Genomic DNA, 16,878 nt, shown 5'->3' with positions numbered 1-16,878 from the left:
TTTGTGCTCATGTGAGTAATGAAATAAGTAGAAGCAGAACAAATTCAGTTTTATAGGTAGGCAATGAGAACTTTCACATGATCAGGCTTTGCATAGCCCAAAGCTTCTGCATTGAAGATTTGAATTTGAATGTATGATTGAACATTCTGCTCTATTTTAGTGATCAGGATGATATGAGGATCGCCATATTTAGCTTTTGTTAGTCTGTAGTGTTCGTAGAGCACCAAAAGTCAATCAAAACTTGCTTTCCTTTAGTAAAAGCTCACAAAGGTTTCAACATATCAGTGTTCATCTACTGGACAGTAACTGACTACATCACACTGTTCTATGACCTTCACGCCAAGCAGCAAATCTGCCTCCTCTTATTAATTTTATAAATAACTCAAGGTGGTGAATATACCTAACACTCCTTCCTCCTCCTATTTTCTCCACAACAATCCTGTGAAGTGGATTGGGCTGGAAAGTGTGACTAACTCAAAGTTACCAAGCCGGTGTTCATGCCTAAAGTGGGACTAGAACTGGCATTCTCCTAGTTTCTAGCTGATACCAAAACCGGTTCCCATACAGAAAGCATTTGGCTTGCTTATCAAGGTGGTAAAGCTCTGGGATGACAGTTCTCGTGTTGGGGTCCCTTTTTTCCAATTTTGAATAGATCCCACCAGAGCTTGGATTGGGAACATCCTTTCTAATATTCATCTAGAGCAGCAGTTCTCAACCCGTGGGTTGCGACCCCTTTCGGGGTCGAACAACCCTTTTACAGGGGTCACCTAAGACCATCAGGGAACACATATTTCCTGTGGTCTTAACAAAGACACCGTTCCTCTATCCGTCCCATTCAACACAATAGAGTAAAACGCATCTGTTTCTACAGCAACAGAAGGTTTGCTCCAAATCTTGCAATTGCAACAGGAATAGGCTAGTACATGAGCATCATCAACTTTTTGGGGAACTCTATTCACTTTTCATGAAGACCAGAACCCATGTTAGCCATGTCCTTGGTGTCATCTAATTCATTGCTCAAATCTCATCCCAGATCTATTGACTAAAAACAAGAACTGAGAATTTTGATTCGACAGCTTGGCCTACAATAATTTTCAATCTGCTTGAAATGAGAGAGATTGTTAGATTAGGTGTTAAATCCACACAACATAATGGTTTTATGCTGAAAGAGAGAGCTATTCCTTTGAACTGAATGAATATAAGCCAAACAATTTCACATAATTATGGAATACACTCTAGGGGTGTTTGGAAATTAATTTTAAGTATGTTCTGAAATGAACCATTCACTCTTTCCTACTGAGAGAGGTCAGTAATGGCAGAGAAAGGTTTAATGGCTTCTAGCAGGCCTATAATATGGCCTAGCATAGTCTATGTGCCTTGCATACTGATTCATTGATTAATATTCAGGATTTTAAAGTATTATACATAACATCCTCCTCCCTATATTCCTCACAACCCTTGGGATAGCTTAGACTGAGAGAGTAATTAGGCCAAAGTCATCCCATGAACTTCTGTGGCTGAGGGCAGACTTGAATCTGCAATACTTTAACCACTGTACCAAACTGACATTTTCTCCTATTAACCTTAAAGTAAGACTTAGAATCTTCACTTTTTAAAAAAAGTAATCAGTTTTAAAAGGGGAAATACTTCAGGGAAACAGAATGTTGTTTTTCACTTTGCAAGGATATTTATACTCATGTAGGACAATAGCTTTCTCTAGCTAATCTAGGAATAGATTTGCCAGCTAAAATTAAATCTTGAAAAAAAAACCTGAACTGCAATAAGTCTATTGAAAGGAGGGATAGTTAAGAAGGGGAAGAAAAGCTAGAAAGCAAAGGAGAAAAAGGTATTCTACTGCAACTTTTGCAACAGAACAGAATGCTCATTGTCCAAAATTGCTATTGGGTATTATTGTATAATTAAAAGCCACCCAAAATTTAGATTATGATCTGAATCATAACCCTTATATGATCTATTTTTCCTGGGAATTAATTACGCTATCTGAGTTGTATTAATTCAAAGTAATAATCTATCATTCCAATTAATTCAATTTGTAGCTTAGAATTCACATGACCGAATTGTTTTCCACATACAAACTTTGCCTATGCACAGAAAAATTACATATTGCCAGAAAAAGAGCTTTACTCTAGTCTTCCTTCTAACACCTGAGTTCTAGATCCTAGGTACTTCTTTCATATGGAGAATATTTTATTTTTATGGCTTCACTCTTGCAGACTCAACTGGAACAGTTCAGCCTCACATTTATCACTATGATACTAGACCTTTGTTGTACTTAATAAAAATAAAACTTTATTTAATATTATTTATTTACTCATCTAACTAGCCATTTCACAGTATCCATTCTTAGCCTGTTTCCTGACCGTTTTATCTGCTTGTTCTTGTTTTTATGTTTCTTGAATCTTAAACTTTCTATTTTCCTCATTTCCACCAATTCTTACTTTTTCCAAAGCAATGCTCCACAGAAGCCTTCTTTATATTAAAGTACTGGAATTTCAAGGTAGGGAAACATTTGCTTTTTATACAACTGGAAAGTATCATACAAACAGTGCGACAAAAGAAAAAAAAATGGATCTATTGTGTGATGCAATATCAATATCAGATTGATAATTTAATAATCTAATAAATCTGCAAAATCTATTTGAGATGAGAAGGTATGAAAAATGCTGCCCTATTTTACTCTGTCCAGGAACGTTGTTGTTCAACGTTTTGGCAGTCAGAGTAACAATGATCATAGAGACAAAAAGTCTTGCAGACAGATAGGAAAGTGAAGTTCTGAATCAGGCAAACTGGAATTTCACTTCCTTTCCTCCTCTGCGAGACTGACCTTGTGTATATGGAAAATCTTATCCCAAAGAAAACACTACTTCCAGGTTAGATCATTTATACTGGCTTCAGTTCGTCTCAGGAGTTTATGGGTAATAAGAGGTCAACAGTATGTGGGCCATCTTTACGCCAGAACATGGATACTGTCTGGAACAGGCCATTATTTCCTTCTCAATTTCCTTTTGCAAGTAACGAGAGAATTATCCAGCCCAGGTGCCTTCATGGTAGGAGATATTGAAATCTTGAATCATTGAAAAACTGTATAAATTATTATTACAAACCTGAGAAGGTATTTTATCTCTCTGTTAATCAAAACTGATTACAAGACAGACAAACAGAAAAGAAAATCTGCTCAACAGACAAATACATGGATTATGGCCAAGACTGACCAGGACAGAATGCTAGGCAGCAGGCATGTAGACAAATATATTAGGACAATGAGGCTTGAAAGAGAAAGTGGCTAGGTTTAAAGGGAAAAATACATCCAGATGACAGAAGGGTTAAAAGGTTGATTTCAAATGGTTTTGAGATTCTTGCTATAATCAACAATAGGTTAGGTTGAAATAGAACAGGAAGATGGCTCCCTCAAATCTCTGCTGTCCAGGGTTCTGAAGTATTGGAAAAAGGTTTATAGACTGATTAAGGTGGTAGCTGGGCAAAATAAGATAAGAGTTAATTATAATAGAATTCTTTATAGAATTCTTTATTGGCCAAGTGTGATTGGACAACAAGGAATTTGTCTTTGGTGCAATGGTTTTGTGTACAGAAAAAGAAAGAAAAAATGATTTACATTCCCAGAATAGATATTCCAGCTTCCATCCATAAAACAGGACTGGAGTCTTTCTTGTTTCATTGGGGGACTGTGTTCAGAATCTGTAATACTGGACTTAAAGGAATGTTCCACGTTCATAAGGAGCCAATCAAATTGGTATCAGTGACATATTTCAATCTCTTTCACTGTTCAAATAAAGCAACAACCTCCTGTAGGAAGATATATCCCTATTGTCAGTCACCGTTTCACCTGGTTTTACCTGGGGATCCACAGTCAGGCGTGGCATGGAAGAAGCCCTCCCAGATACAGCTCGTTCCTGAGTATCCACCGGGAGATAACTGCCACAGTTAGAGGGCTGCACTCTTTTAAACTCTCTAATTTCTGGCTCCTGGAAATAAACACACAGCCAAACTCATGGGATTTCATTTGGTTATACTGCTCGCCATTTTGTGCTGGCACTGTTTTTATCCAAGAAGCCCGGTTTCACGATTAGATGAAAGTGCCTTTTTGATTTAAATCTGGCTCCAATGTCTCAGTGATCTGATTTTTAAAGCCTGCTGAATCATAGGTGTGGTATGTGTGTGTGTGTATTTCCCTCCATCAATTATCCATCTATTTAGTCATCAGTAAAAGCTTTGTCAGGAATATCCCCAAAATGAATTTTAGACACTTATGTAATGCTTTCACTGTTTGTCTTTTGTTATGCTCAATGATGTTTTTATTGTTGTTAAATCAAGAGAAATTAGGAATAAGTTATCAGTCTCCAAACAGAAGTCTGACAAAAATTGTCTATCTGTTCCTTTCAAGCACAGAAAAGTCTAAGGAGGCATAATGTATGTGTGTGCGTGTAATACAAAATTTATAGATAAGAGTGCAACACTCTGAGAAGCACACAGAGAAAAGTGGACATAAATGCACAATTATACAGCATTGAATTTCAACAAAAGTGGTGCACAAATGTGCACACACACACACATGGACCATTTACATATGCAGACATGAATCCCACCAGGTAATAAGGTGGCTGCAAGTGTGGATCGGAGGCATGTAATCCACATTTGTGTGATGTGATTCAACAATTTGGTTTTTGAATATGAACACCAGCATTGAAGACAAAATGAACAAAAGCTCCAAAGCATTAGCTATTATTATTTATCATTGAACAACCCACCTGATGAAATGATTATATGCAATGAGAACAAACCAATTAGTAAAATTATAATTAGAATTAAAAACTGTAACATAAAATTTCATTTTTCAGTTAAAAATTGCATATCTAACATTTAGAAGTACTTTTAAAATATAACTTGCTCGATGATAATTGAGTATATTTTATATAATATTCTTATTTTACTAAATATTTGCAATATATACTTCTTTATAACTTACAATATTTACACCTCCAGCAACGCTTACTCATCATTAAAAGTTTAACTGTAGACCTTTCACTATTATTAAATGGTTAAGTGTCTCTTAACATCTCCACAGATTACATAATTCTAGATTGCTAGAAATCCATAAGGACAAAGAAAAATCTAACAAGAAAAGATAGTAAGTTCTGTATTATGCCTTCATAATTAAATAGATACTACAGTATCTATTTGAGCAGTAATTTGATGAATTATATATGAGGTGACCAAAATTTCAGCAATGAAACTATCATGGAATAAGTGACCAATTTTTGAAGATATGAGAGATTAAACTGATGATAAACAAATCCATATTTTTTTAAATTTTTTTTAAATTCTGCTAGCAAAAGTAATGGCTATGTATGTTACTACAGTAGATCTATTCTTCCTAGGAATTCTTGCCTACCAGAAATCTTCTCTGTTAATGTCCAATGAGGAAGCAACACATTATTATTGTGGAAGTTCCATCAAACGTTCTACAAAGACCTAAATGTAGCTACCAGGATCTCTTTCTAGGATTACCAGCATTTCAGGGTTACATAATGATTAAACTATTTGGAAAGACCCGTTTCAATATTATATTTCATAGAATAGCTTTGGAAAAAAGGATAATAAGTCTCAAAGACAAACATATTTTCTGGGAATATGAAGCTTCCTAAAATCTAGGCAAAAAAATAAAGTAAGATTAGTAAAATTAATAGAACTTGTATAACATATCATACGATAATATAACGTAATAGAATATAATTCCATATTGCAGTTATGGCGAACTTATGGCACAGGTGCCACAGGTGGCACGCGAAACCATATCTGCGGGCATGCGAGCTGTTACCCTAGCTCAGCTCCAATATGCATGTGTGTGCCAGCCAGTTGATTTTCAGCACGTCCGGAGGCTCTGGGAGGGCATTTTTGGCTTCTGGAGAGTCTCCAGGGAGATGGGGGAGGGCATTTTTGCCTCTGGAGCCTGGGAAGGGCAAAAAATGGGCCTATTGGGCCCATCAAAATTTAGGAAATGGGCTGTTTCAGGCATCCAGAGGGCCTCCGGGGGGCAGAGGAGGCCATTTTCGCCATCCTCAGGCATTGAATTATGGGTGTGGGCACTCATGCATGCGCGAGAGCACACACATGCACACTTTCGGCACCTAAGGGAAAAAAAAGGTTCGCCATCACTGCCATATTGTATATGCATTGTATAATAGTATATACAATATACTGCATGCAATATATTGTACAATATATTTTATAATAATACAATGTAATATCATTATATAATACAATAATATAACACCAGTTGCAATCAAAAAGGTTTTTCAACAGTACAGGTACAATTCCACTTGAAATGCTTTTCTGAAATCAATGAAGAACAAAGGAGCAGTTTTTAATAAATGGTGCATTGATTTACCAGAGATTGCCGTTCTTGGTACTCTCCGTGGGCTGAATCCATACATGCCAACTGGAATATCTCTTGGGGAGAGAGTGGACTCAGAGAGGGGAACCCACTACGGCTGGCCCTATAAAGATAATCCAACATGAAATGAAAAGAGAATACCTCTTTCTGTAACTTTCACTATTTTTTTTTCCTACCTCCTCCAAATAAGACATCAGTCCCAGGGGGGAAAATATTTCACAATGAACGACATTGCTTTTGTTGAAAATAAGTGAGCAAATTATTAGCAATGTCAGAAATGAACATGCCATAAAATTGTTTTCCAGGGGAAAGCTTCATATATCCCTGCAAGATTTTAGGAAAACACATTGCTGTTATTTGCCCATCCTTCTGAAGCACTAGAAATAATAAAGCAATAAATAACAGTGACAACCAAGAAGATCAGCAGACAGGTAGCTTGAATTACGCACAACATGTAGAATTTCCAATATCAGTCAAGCTAGAAACGTTCTACCAATCCATCAATGGAGAGAATGCAGCAACACTTAATGAAGATGAAACAGTGGAGTTCTGGGCATAGCTATGGAATAAGAACTACAACAATAATGCAGCTTGATAAAAGTGGTGGCTAAGAATTAAAAAAAAGAAGAAGCTGAAATAAAAGAACTTGTAATAACAGCAGAAGTGGTGGAGAAACTGCAAGGAAGCTCAAGAATTGATCAGCATCAATTCTTATTGTTTTTATTAAAATACCTGACTGGTCTACAGTCACTCAAGGAAGTGAAATTGGACATTGGTTATTATCTGACAAATCTATCTAATTTATTTATTATATTGTTAGTATTTAATTCAATTTGTATGCCACCCATTCATGAAGGACTCGCTTACAACAATAAAAATACAGTGATACCTTGTCTTACAAACTTAATTGGTTCTGGGACGAGGTTCTTAAGGTGAAAAGTTTGTAAGACGAAACAATGTTTCCCATAGGAATCAATGGAAAAGTGATTAATGTGTGCAAGCCCAAAATTCACCCCTTTTGCCAGCCGAAGCACCCGTTTTTGTGCTGCTGGGATTCCCATGAGGCTCCCATCCATGGGAAACCCCACCTCTGGACTTCTGTGTTTTTGCAATGCTGGAGGGGAATCCCAGTAGGGGAATCCCATCATCGCAAAAATGAGCGCTTTGCTGGCAATAGAAGTCCAGAGGTGGGGTTTCCCAGCAAAGGGAACATCAGTGAAATCGCAGCATCACAAAAACACCGAAGTCCTCGAAACCCCACCTCCGGACCTCTGTGTTTTTGTGATGCTGCCATTTCACTGAGGCTCCCCTCACTGGGAAACCCCACCTCCGGACTTCCGTTGCCAGTGAAGTGCCCGTTTTTGCGCTGCTGGGATTCCCCTGCTGGGATTCCTCTGCAGCGTCACAAAAACACGGAAGTCTGGAGATGGGGTTTCCCATGGAGGGGAGCCTCAGGGGAATCCCAGCAGCACAAAAACGGGTGCTTCGCTGGCAACGGAAGTCCGGAGGCGGGGCATCCCAGCGGCAGCGGTGGGTTTGTAAGGTGAAAATAGTTTGTAAGAAGAGGCAAAAAAATCTTAAACCCTGGGTTTGTATCTCGAAAAGTTTGTATGACGAGGCGTTTGTAAGACGAGGTATCACTGTACTAACAATATAACAATTATAACAATATAAAAACAATATTAAAATCTCAATCATGCAGTCACACCATGTCATACAACCCAATTCATATCATGTTGGGGCCAGAATCAAGAAGTGTCAATTACTCAGGGTCCCCAGGCCTGCCAGTAGAACCAGGTTTTCAAGGCTTTTCGGAAAGCCAGTGGGGTGATAATGAAAGATCCAACAAAAGAGGAAGCACCAGGCAAGGACAGGTCAATTACCTGCTTACCAACAACTTTCAAAATGCAAACTGCTGTGGTAGCTGATACAATTCAACAGCATCTAGCTGAAAAAACAAGTTTTTCCCACCTGAATGTAGCTTTAATTGCTTAAAAGAAGGTATTCAACTCCCTGCTGTAAGATTGATTAATCAAGTGCCTAGAAATAACAGGAATCAGTAGAAGCATCAGAAGCTTCATGAAAGATTAGACACACAAAGGAATAGACAGTTGTTGGTTAGTGGTGAAGTTCTAGGAGAGATTAATATCAACAGAGGAATCTTTCAAGGAGACTCTTTCTCACCATTACTGTTCGTCATTGCACTGATTCCTCTGTCAACAATACTGAACAAATCATACCATGACTATCAAATATCAAAAATATCTGCCAAGCTATCATGTCTCCTTTATGTGAATGATCAGAATGGAAAAACACCATCTGAAATAGAATCACTCCTCAACGCTCAATGTGCATATACACAGCCAGGATATTGTAATGGAGTTTGAACTGGATGAAATGTGACATCCTTAACAAGGGAAAAATAGGGAAATCTGAAGAAATCAAAATGCTCTATGGAAATAGCATCAAGAGTTTGAAAGACAATCACTACAAATACTTGTAGTATTTGGGGGAATCTTTCAAGTTGACAACATCAAGAGCACTAGAGACAAGAAGAAGGTTAGAAGTAAATAGATCATGAGAGTGAAGAAAATCTTGAAGTCCAAAATCACCATTAAGGCAATTAACACTGAGACAATTCCAATTATTAGATACACAGCTGGAATAATGGACTGGACTCAAGCAGAGCTAAAAAGACCTCGATATGAAGACCCGAAATATAATGCCAATGAATCATGTCCTTCATCCATACTCTATTTACCAAGAACAATAGGTGGGTGTGAAATGTTGCGAGTGCACTAGAAGTTGCAGAAAATGAAAGAGCATTGGAAGAATATATGAAGGACGCACTAGAGCAAGAGTATGCAAAGTTGGCTCTTCTATGACATGTGGACTTCAAATCCCAGAATTTCTGAGCTAGTGTGACTGGCTCAGGAATTCTGGGAGTTGAAGTCCACATGTCATAGAAGAGCCAACTTTGCCTACCCTTGCACTAGAGAGACCAAATTTACCTATAAGAAAGACAAAATAAAGATTAAAAAAACAGATATGGCAAAGTATTACATGACCAGAACATTAAAACAATAGAAGACATATATAATAACAAGGCCCAGCACATGGCTAGGAGCAGGGAAGTTGAAGAGATTCTTTCTTAATTCTGGTTGCATAAGACCAAACCTTAACAATAAATGTATACAAAGCCAGCATTGAGAAGACAACAAAAGAAAGTAAAGGCTACCTCTGTAAAGAAGGTAATGAAGCAATGGACTGCTTAGTTAATTGCAAGAAAACTAAACAGACTGAATACCCATAAAGGCATAATAAAGTAGCGATAAAGGTGCATTGACATATTTTTTTAAAAAAGAAATACCATTTGCCTGCAAGAGAGAATTGGTAGGGCCAGAAAATAGTCAAACTAATAAAAAAGAAAGAAGCCACATAACACCCGAGACTTAACAGTGACATCATCTTCCTATTCCAGGTACGTGGAAAAGGACTTGATAGAGGGGTAAAAATGCCATATCCAGTGTAAACATCTGGCTGACTGTGTGACCAACCATCATAACAACATTTTTTTTTATTTACAACAAAAGCAACCAAACAAATTATACGCTTATGTTGCATTGATAGTATATACACATTTTTAATTCTTGAGGATGAAAATAAGAAATGCTTATAAGTTTGTAACTTAGTTTTGTCAAGAAATATGATAGTGAGATAGTTAGACAGGATAGATATTGAGTTAAAAAATGAGATGGTTCTACCAAAATACTGTTTTGATCACAAGCATTAATGTTTTTGTTTCTAAACCTAATATTTAAAGTCAACATAATGCTCGTTAAGGTGAACTGTTACTTAATTGTCAAAATTGGCTCAGAAATGGCTGAAACATAGAAAATCTTTCCAGAGGTGCTTATAATCTTCACCAAAAGGTTCCGTGATTAATTCCTATGCTACATTTCATTTGAAAATATTATTCCATATTCAGATTTGGGTTGGTTGGCACATTGCACTAGCCTGTAACTTCACGTATGATTTATTGAATAAATCAGTGTTATGAGTCATCCTCTCATACTAAATCATAAACCATGGCTGGATTTTCATAATACACTGAGTTCCAAGCAAACAAAGTAAACTCTTGGGTAATTTGTTCAATGAACTCAGTCAGAGATAGAAGTATGCTTTAATATAGACCAAAACTGTGAAAGGTTTAATGGAGTTTTAATGGAGGAATGGATTGGATAAGAATCAAAATGAAATGTGACTAAGTTGTGAGTTCAGTAGTTGAAAATGTTTCTGTTAACCAACACAATTACTTTCTATTCCCTCATAATTTATTGTTAGGATATTTGGGTTTATTTGTAATATCTCTCTGTATAGATTTCCTACCATTATAGCTTTGTATCTTGAGTAAGATTCTTGAGTAAGATTGAAAAAGGGATTAGGATTATTAGGAATACAAAAACCAAAGTAGTATTGTTTATTCAAACATCAGCACTTACAATCCTGAAATTGTGTCTTGCTGGAGATAAGGCAAAGCTTTGGCATTGGAAATGATCTCCTGAGGAAGAGATGAAGGCTCCATACGCTGGAACATTGGGGCATTTTTCTGAGTTAAGAAAGAGAAAATGACTGCAGTTTCAATTAGGTAAAATAATGACATAATGAACATGTGGAATTAAAACGTCCATAGTGTCTGTTCTGGTTTCTGGTAGAAGTTTAGTCATTACAAATAACTCTCATTAAATGCATCATTTCATGAATAAAGCAACTCCATTTATTTCTCTGCTCTCCTGTATTTTCAACACATTGCAGACATCACTCGGTCCGTTATCTCTCTCTTAGCCGCATTACTCACATTCCTTTTGCTGCTTCACTTAGACAAGATTTATTTCCTAACTACATAGCTTTAAAAAAGACAGCAGCACTGACTAAATACCAATACAAAATACTTGGCTTACTTTAACGTGGCGAAAACACCTCCATATTTCTTTTCAGCAACGTTGAAACTCCATCCTTCTTCTCCACTAGCCCCCTGACGTGCCAAATACCTCACTACAATATTTAACCCATTCCTCTCCTTAATATCTTCTTCCAGACCTTTGCTCTCTACGTTTCTGAATCCTTCTGAATTTAGGATTAACCCAGCACGCGTCTGATTCTCCCTCACTAGATCCTGAACTCATAGCCCCATCCTGTGGCTGGCCTCCCACCTGTTCTACTACCTGTAACCCCGGGCCCCCCACTACTTCATAAACACTATCTGAATCTGAATCCTCAATATCTTCATCATCCTCCAACTGATCAAGAATATGTACAACAGTGTCTATAATGACTAGATGTGATGAGGATTATACTCTAACTCTGGGATCACCAACTTTTCAGATGTCAAGGACCACTAAATCCACAATTTTAAATCTTGTGGACCACTAATATGAATTTTTTTTAAAAAAAGATAAATAGTATTTAGTGCAGGGGTCTTCCAACTTGGCAACTTAAGACTTGGGGACTTCAACTTCCAGAATTCTCCAGCCATGGAAGCTATGCTGGCTGGAGAATTCTGGGTTTTGAAGTCCCCAAGTCTTAAAGTTGCCAAGTTTGGGGACTCCTGATTTAGTGCAATATAAAAATGCAAATAATTTTTCTGTGGACCACCAAAATTTTCTCATGGACCACCAGTTGGTGAGCACTGCTCTAACACATTTAGAGGACAATAGGTTTGGAAAGTCTACTCCCAAAGAAAAGGAAAATAATACTGAAACTGCCTATAATTTTATGTAAGCTAAATGAGACTGCTGGGATAGCAAATACAAATCACTCCAATTACTTTCCTTATGAAAATTTATTACATAGCATAGCTTCATCCTCCATTTTCCCCACATCTCCCGAATCATTTTCTCTATACTCAAATAATTGCTTTGCATATGTGCTGTATATTTATTTAATATAATCCATGTTTAGAATCCTTCCACATGCAAGGGCTGTTCTGTTCTGAGACCTGTGCCATTCCTCCAGAAGTGACAATGCAAAAGCAGATTTTCAGCATTTCCTCTAGAACTCCCTGGTGGCTTCCATTGCTGGAAATTTTCACTTCATCTCAGCTTTTATCATCCCTCCCGAACTGAAGCTCTGTGGTACTTTGTCAACTTTCCCTGTTGCCTCCCTGCTGCTTTGCATGGCTGCTTCTTGATATAATGGCTTTGTATGGACAGGGGCTTGCTGTTGGTTGGTTTGTGTACTTTTCATCTCACTTCAATAGCATTGTGGGTGAGGGAGAAAATAATGAAGGGATGAAGTTCCAATATATTGCTTCCCTACTGCAACCTGCAAGCAAGCTCTGGCCATCTCAAAGAAGGGAAGGGAGAATATTTGCATAGCAGCAACAAATAAATACTCTAGAGTCTAGATAGCTAAGGAAGTCACAGCTGATGGTATGCAAAGGGTCTTAGGGAAGTTAAGGATACACATATTTTACAGACTCTTATAAAAAGAACTCAAAGAATGCATAAAATTGTGGGAAGGGAGAACAGTTACTGTAGATTAGGAATCCTGCCATTGCATTTTCCTTTTTACAAAAATATGTACAGTCTTCTATCTTACTACAATGATTCTTATTGGCTGCATTACAGAAGCTGCAGCAGAATGTATAATTTATTTAGTGTATTACATGCAACATAGGCTGCAAGATATATCTGTATATTCTTATGCAAATAACTTACCACATCCTCTATTAATGCTTTCCATACAAATCTATCGCCAGAAAAACTGAAAGGCTGGATTTTAAGCCACACCAAAACAAGATCAATTATATTCTTCCTCTGCCAGAACTGTACCTGTTCTTCCAGCTGCTGTCTTTGCTTTTTAGCTTTGCTCTGCTTATAATAGTCCATTATCATCATAGCTGCATAGATTTTTCCAACGGCCAGGTCTGTAGCTGGAAGTAAAAGATATAACCATATTAACCAAAACAGAACCCATGGCTCTACCTAAGAGAACTGGAATCAGGGATATATGGTCTTGCATATCTGTGGGTCAGGAAAGAGCACATAATGATGCCTTTATGTCTGCATAGATGTTTTTTAAAGGTTAATATTTGATCCTAATATCAGAATAGTTTTAGAATAGAATAGAATTGTGAAAGGGGTGATATGCCTGAGCATTACATGTGGATGCATTTCTATTTTCATGTATGATTTCCTACTTTAGGTCTCTATATAGAGTAAGCTAGAAGTATAAATGAGCAATAGTAATAGCACGTAGACTTAAATGCCACTTCACAGTGCTTTATGGCCAATCTCTAACAGGTTTACAGAGTCAGCATATGGCCCCATCAATCTGGGTCCTCATTCTATCGACCTCGGAAGAATGGAAGGCTGAGTCAATCTTGAGCCTGGTAAGATTGAACTGCCAAATTGTAAGCAGCCGGCAGTCAGCAGATGTATTCTGCAATACTGCATTCTAATCACTGTGCCACCATGGCTCTAATTAGATTAGCCTAGGGGCGGGCTACTGCCCAGATGGGGGAGAACACAGTGGGGTAGTGAAAATGGAGCTTCACCCGAGAACACCCGATTTGCACTGAAAGATATTGAAAGAAAATGCTTAACCCACGCCCACAATGTGGTAGTAAAAATTTTGGTAGCCCTTCACTGGATTAGCCCAAGAAATTTGCTTATATTAAATTCCTTCTCTTTGTTAAAAATGTATACGAGACTTGCTTCTTTTATTTTTCTGAATGTCACTTGGCAGCCCTAAGTCCTAAACAATAACTTACTTTTCGGCATGGGCACCAATAGATCTAGCATCTTTTGAGAAAGGTGAGGCCAAATGGTCAGTATCTCCTTCTGGAGCTCAGAGTCAAACTGTTGCCAGTCTGCACCACCTATAAGGGAGCAGATCAAAAGAACTCTAAACAAAGTGGAGAGAAAGAGAAGGAAAGAGAAAAAAGAAAACAAGGGAGCTAGACTCATTATTTATCCATTTTGTTTCCCATCTTCTAAGCTTAATGACACCAGAAATAAGAACCCTTCTTTAATTCCAATTGGCTACCAAGAGCCAAATCTGTAAGGTGCCGGAGGATACCAACAAGACTTAAATTTAGCAAAGTATCCAAACCAGTACTCCTCATCAGTATTACCCTTGCAAACCAGATGAGATATTTATAATATATGTATGCACACATTAATTCTTCATTATTTCACATTCTCCTCTGAAAAATGTTGATGATGTCAGACAATAAATTCCCATTGCACAATTAATAAATTTCTGAAATTTCCTATTTCATTTCTTATTTCATCACCATACTAGCAGAGATAATTTAGCAGCATTTTCTTCCATGACTGGGGAAAAAAAATAGATCTGAAACTATTCTTAGAAAATCAGATTATTCTGAGTCATGAGGTCTATGTAGATTATAAATTAACTGATTTTGGGAAGTTGTCCACACACACCCCTCCAAAAAAAAAGTAAATTTCTAACTCTTGGCTATTTTAGTTTCCGTACATTCCCATTTACCTTTTGCGATCTTAATATCAAGAGCTGTTCTAATTAATGCCATCAAGGTGGAAGTGAAATGCACTGTATTGTCTTCAGCCACTGGCATGTTCATCAGGACCAGTCTCTGCACAAAACAGGTGGGGAGAAGGGAATCAGGCAGAAAACAGTTTGGAAAACTGTATCAGGGAGACACAAGGAAAATGCTTAAAATGCATAAACTAGAACAGCCAAAAAGGAGGGCAAGGATTGCCCCCGTCTCTTCCAACTTATCTCATTCCCTTCAGCATGGTCTTTTGCCCTTTTTTATTCACCTTGCCAAGGAAATGTGTTCTTTTATTGACTTGGAGCAAGACGGACAAGATGACCGATTACATTCTGTGATTTTGGGAAAGGAATCCAAACTCTCTGATTCCGTTAAAAGGAGAAGCAGCGGTACTTTACTTCTGCGTCTCCCGTTTAGAACAATTTTTCTTTTACTCATTAAGCTCAGAACTCTAGATCCTGGCGCCCCCTTTTTGAGTTTTCTTCAAAAGAGGTCTTGTTGGCAGCAAATGATTGCCCATGCAATGGTTCCATTTTATCTGAAGTTGAAGAGGGAGGAGAGAAAGTGAAAATGAAGAGAAATTGATGAGTCATGTGGGAGTGAGTGGGTCATGCTCCTTTAACCCTCGACAGGGAAAACAAAATGGCCAAATCCACTTCTCAGAGTGTATGTATTACCTTTTCAATTCTTATGCTATTCTTCCCATCACACCAACCACCCTCTTTCTTGAGATTTCCAGATCTATCATAAAATGGGGTTAGTGAGATTAAGATTCATGGAATACATTTGCTTCCATGTGTACAGGATCTTTTTAAAAAAGTGGGGGAGGTTATAATTCATAAGCTAAATGGTACCACTGCGGCACGCACAAAGGTGAACATAAGTTTCCCTCAGCTAAAATTGTGGATGATGCAGTAAACAGACAATCTGAAATAACGATTTAGAGAGGCAGGGTTTGCAATCCTGTTTTTTAAAGCATTTGAACCAGAACTTTCATGCGAGAACTTTAGGAAATGGAGTCAAAAAAGTGAAGATGATAGGTGCATAATCAAAAACCCCTTTTATATACAGGTAGTACTCAATTTAGAACCACAAATAAGCCTGGAATTATTGTGGTAAATCATGGCGGTTATTAACTTAGGCACCCATCTGATCCCCTCACCTAAGGATCAGAATCCCAGCTTTCGCCATCATGGTTGTTAATTAACTGGGTCATTAAGCAGAGCATGAATTGCCTCAGGAGGTGGGGGAGTCTCTGGGAAGCCTGGTGCAGGTCCATACAGCAGCCCTTCCCCAGATCACATTTGGCTTTCCCCACCCATTACACAGCTTCCCAACCTTCTAGGTTGCACACCACAGGGCCTCCTCCTTTTCCCATTACTGTACACCTAATTTCATTTGCCTTTTTCAAAGATTACCTTTCCCAAGGAGAAGCAGTGCTGGGCCAAGTGGCCTTTCTATACAGAAACCACATGGAAGCAGGTACAATTTTGGAAGTGGCTGCAATTCTTGCCATTGACCAATTCTGGCCATTCCCCAAATGATATCTGCTTCCAGAATGGCATCAAACAGAGGAGGAAGGCTGTGTGGCACATTGGCTTCTTTTTCTTTTCCTGAAAGACAATCTTCAAAAAAGTATATGTAATATTTTGGAAAGAGAAATAGCCAATATGCCACATGGCCTTCCTACACAGAGGCCTCTTCATGCCATCTCGGAATCTGGGCCATTTTGATAGTAGCTGCAATTCTCACAATTCTGAATAGGAAGGCCATGTGACGCACTGGTTTTCTTCAGAAGAGGTAAATGGAGTGAGGAATGGGAGGGAAGTCAAGGATGTGAGGCCAAGTGCAGCAGAAATCAGGCCCAAGGCCTAAGGGGACCCAGCTGGGTTTGAGGTGAGCTCAA

The 16,878-nt window shown here is 38.0% G+C and overlaps 1 protein-coding gene across 1 annotated transcript in view; it reads right to left on the bottom strand.

Annotated features, from left to right (window-relative positions):
• Positions 1-16,878, bottom strand: part of CACNA1E (calcium voltage-gated channel subunit alpha1 E) — a 377,710-nt gene that overhangs the window by 14,147 nt on the left and 346,685 nt on the right. The window contains exons 40-45 of the mRNA XM_070746282.1: positions 14,948-15,053; positions 14,208-14,315; positions 13,267-13,367; positions 10,936-11,042; positions 6,428-6,536; positions 3,876-4,004 (exon numbers count right to left, since the gene is read on the bottom strand). Coding sequence (XP_070602383.1) covers positions 3,876-4,004; positions 6,428-6,536; positions 10,936-11,042; positions 13,267-13,367; positions 14,208-14,315; positions 14,948-15,053 — 660 coding nt within the window. The remainder of the gene's footprint in view (positions 1-3,875; positions 4,005-6,427; positions 6,537-10,935; positions 11,043-13,266; positions 13,368-14,207; positions 14,316-14,947; positions 15,054-16,878) is intronic.

This window comes from Erythrolamprus reginae, chromosome 3 (genome assembly GCF_031021105.1).
Source record: "Erythrolamprus reginae isolate rEryReg1 chromosome 3, rEryReg1.hap1, whole genome shotgun sequence".
Classification (NCBI taxonomy): domain Eukaryota; kingdom Metazoa; phylum Chordata; class Lepidosauria; order Squamata; family Dipsadidae; genus Erythrolamprus; species Erythrolamprus reginae.
This window is presented reverse-complemented; position numbering and strand designations above follow the sequence as displayed.